This window comes from Ammospiza nelsoni, chromosome 7, assembly GCF_027579445.1.
Source record: "Ammospiza nelsoni isolate bAmmNel1 chromosome 7, bAmmNel1.pri, whole genome shotgun sequence".
In the NCBI taxonomy this organism is placed as follows: domain Eukaryota; kingdom Metazoa; phylum Chordata; class Aves; order Passeriformes; family Passerellidae; genus Ammospiza; species Ammospiza nelsoni.
The window spans coordinates 18221716-18224632 of record NC_080639.1 but is presented as its reverse complement, the minus strand read 5'-3'; the positions used below and the strand labels follow the sequence as shown (position 1 = coordinate 18224632).

Sequence of the window (2917 nt, the reverse complement as noted above, 5' to 3'; positions counted from 1 at the left end):
ATGGAGCTGGGGTACTTCGCTCTCGCCTTTCCGCCGGGGCTGTGCCGCGGTGCCCCGCAGGCCCCGTACCCCCAGCGAGGGGACGGCGCCTTCCTGGCGGTGGGCACCACGGCCAGCGCCGCGTCCCCCCCGCAGGCGCCGGGCTACGCGGCCGCTGCCCCCGCGGGGCTGGGCTCCGGCTGCCGCCCGTCGCGGGGAGCCGGACCGCCGGCCTACGCCTCGTCCATCCTCGCCGGGAGAGGCCGCTCCCGGGACCCCGAGCGCCCCTGCCCTTGCCTGGGCGCGGGCGGCGAGGAGCTCCGGCATCTCCCGCCCGGCCCCGGGGCCGCGCCCGCCCGCCCGGCTCCCGCGGCGGCCCCGGCGGCGCTCCGCACCTTCGAGTGGATGCGAGCGAAGCGGAGCCCGCCCGGCAGAAGTGAGTGGGGCGGCGGGTGCGGGCGGGGGCTGCTCCCATCCCGGCTCCCCTCTGCCCTTCTCCTGCCTCCACCCCCTGCCTCTGCCCCCGCTGAAGCGCGGTGTTTTTCGGCGTTGCAGGCGGCGCGGCGCCGTGCAGGGGGGAAGCTCCCGCCTGCTCCGCACGCACCAGCTTCAGCACCCGGCAGCTCACGGAGCTGGAGAAGGAGTTCCACTTCAGCCGGTACCTGTCGCGGGCCCGCCGCCTCGAGGTGGCCCGCTCGCTGCGCCTCCGCGACGCCCAGGTGAAGGTCTGGTTCCAGAACCGCCGCATGAAGCAGAAGAAGCGGGAGCGGGAGGCGCTGGCTGCCCCCGCCGCTGTCCCGGGCGGCCCCGCCTGAGGCCCCGCGGGGACGTCGGGGCTGGGCTGGAAGCGGCGGCCGGGGACACCGGTTGTGCCTTCACACGGGACCCCGGTTGTGCTGTTCCGCTGCTTTTTCTGTTGGAACTTTATGTACAGTTTTATTTATGAGGCTTCAGGGAAAACCGGCGGCCCGGAGCGCCGCTGCCCGGTGTCGGAGCGGGCCGAGGCAGCGGGAGGGTGTGCTCGGGAGTTAGCGGAGAGCGCCGCTCCCCAAGGCAGCGCAGCGAGCGGCTCTGCCAGCTCCCCCGGGTTCGGGCGGAGGTGGGTGCGTGCCCCATGCTCCCGAGCCGTTCTCCGTTTTGCATTTAAAAAAGACAGATCCATGCGCTCAGGCAGAGTTGGTACAGAAGGGGAGAAACCCCGAGAAGGCAGAGAAGGGGAGAACAGGGAAACTTCCTCTTACTTGAAAGGGTCAGGGATGGTCATGGCATGAATCCAAGATCCCCTTTTGAAAGAAGTGTCCTTGTCTGCTGCCCTGCCCTTTGCTAAATTGCTGCAAAATAGAAGCTGGTTTTGCTTGTATTCATTCATTCATTCATTCATTCATTCATTCATTCATTCATTCATTCCCATTTATTTTCCTGATGTGACTGATATAGTAAAAAATCTGTTTTTGACAGAAAAAACTGCGAGGTAAAATGTAGAAAGAAATAAAGCCTTAAGAGGAGCACTTCTTCCCATTTGAACTGCAGAGGTGCTGGGATTTCCCTTGCAGAGGCTCTGGGCAGCCCAGGACTGGCCAGTGGCCACTCTGCTAACTCCCAGCTCCCCTCACATGTCCGCAGACAAAATAAAGCCTCTTGCAGCACCTAGGGCCAGAATCAGTTCATTTAGCCCTCTCAGTCTTCATTGTATCCCATAGTTAAAAAATTGCATCATTATAAATCTGTTTGCAACAAATCTCACCACATGCAAACCTCAAAACCTGTTGAAGCTCAGAAAGATGCTTGAGTTTGACCAAAGACTAATGCTGGCAAAAGGGAAGAGGATTCCTGGGTCTTTTGCTTGGATAGCTGCACAAAAGAGACTGGCAATGTTCCCACAGATAAAATAACAATGTCAAAGTGGACAAAGGAACCGAGCTTAGACTTTTTTCCCATTTCTGCGTGGGAAAGCAAAACAGCAATGTGGAGAGGAATGACATCTGGATTTATGTGAAGGTGATTTTATTTATTTGTGGACAGGACTTTTATTTTGGACAAGCCTCTTTCTGCCCTGGATTTCTGCTGAGTGTTGGACTTTGGGGTGAAAACCCAGTTGTGGGACTAGGGGAGATAGACTTCAAGGAGATGTGGAGTGCACTGGGTCCCCGTCTGGAAGCCAGCCCCAGACACCAACAACTATTTGTCTTTGTTGGATGCTTACTGGGTAAAATGAGCACAGAGGGAAGATGAAGATGGATGTCTCAAGTCAAAAAGCCTGCAACGAAGAAGATTCTTACTTTCTGTAATACTTTCCATCCCCTCAGGTGCCCTTCTGCTTAAGACTTTCTTGTGAAGATTCTGCTGAGGGACTGGGAAGCCACTGCTGATGGAAGCTCCAGCAGAGTGGTGGGAACCTTGGGAAACTACTCCCCAAAGCTGGGCAGGCAAGTTATGATGATGTTGTGGCAACAAGTCCACAGCTAAATGGGGCCAGGAGCCTCCTTGGCAAGGAGATGGATGTTCCCCACAGTGAACATCCAAAGGAAGGGACTTCCCAGGACAGAAGGGTTGTCACGCATCATATCCTGACTGTACCAGCAAAGGACAACACTGCTAGAGGCTCACGACTGTGCATGCACACAGGCACATTTTTGTTCTGTACATGGAGTTATGGTTCATGTCCCTTGGGCTGCTTCACTTCATGGCATAGCCCTAAAAATTCCCCGGACTGAAGTACTCGTGTGAAAGTAGCTGCAACCAAAATGTGTGGTTTGCAGTTCTTCATTAAAGTAATGACACCAAACAAGTGTTTATACTGCAGGCTGATCATTCATTAAAAACCAGGAAATAATATTTCTGCCACCTTTTTTTTTTTTTTTTTTGGAAGGTGCTACTTAAAGCAGAATAAAGCAAAATCTGGTAAAATTAATGAAAATTTGAATAAATCAAATTTGTT

At 55.7% G+C, this 2917-nt stretch overlaps 1 protein-coding gene across 1 annotated transcript; it reads left to right on the top strand.

Annotated features, from left to right (window-relative positions):
* LOC132075801 (homeobox protein Hox-B1-like) lies at window positions 1-794 on the top strand. Its single transcript, XM_059476508.1, has 3 exons — window positions 1-302; window positions 348-419; window positions 554-794. The coding sequence occupies exons 1-3, from the start codon at window positions 1-3 to the stop codon at window positions 792-794; spliced, it is 615 nt and encodes a 204-aa protein (XP_059332491.1).
* Window positions 795-2917: the final 2123 nt, after the last annotated feature.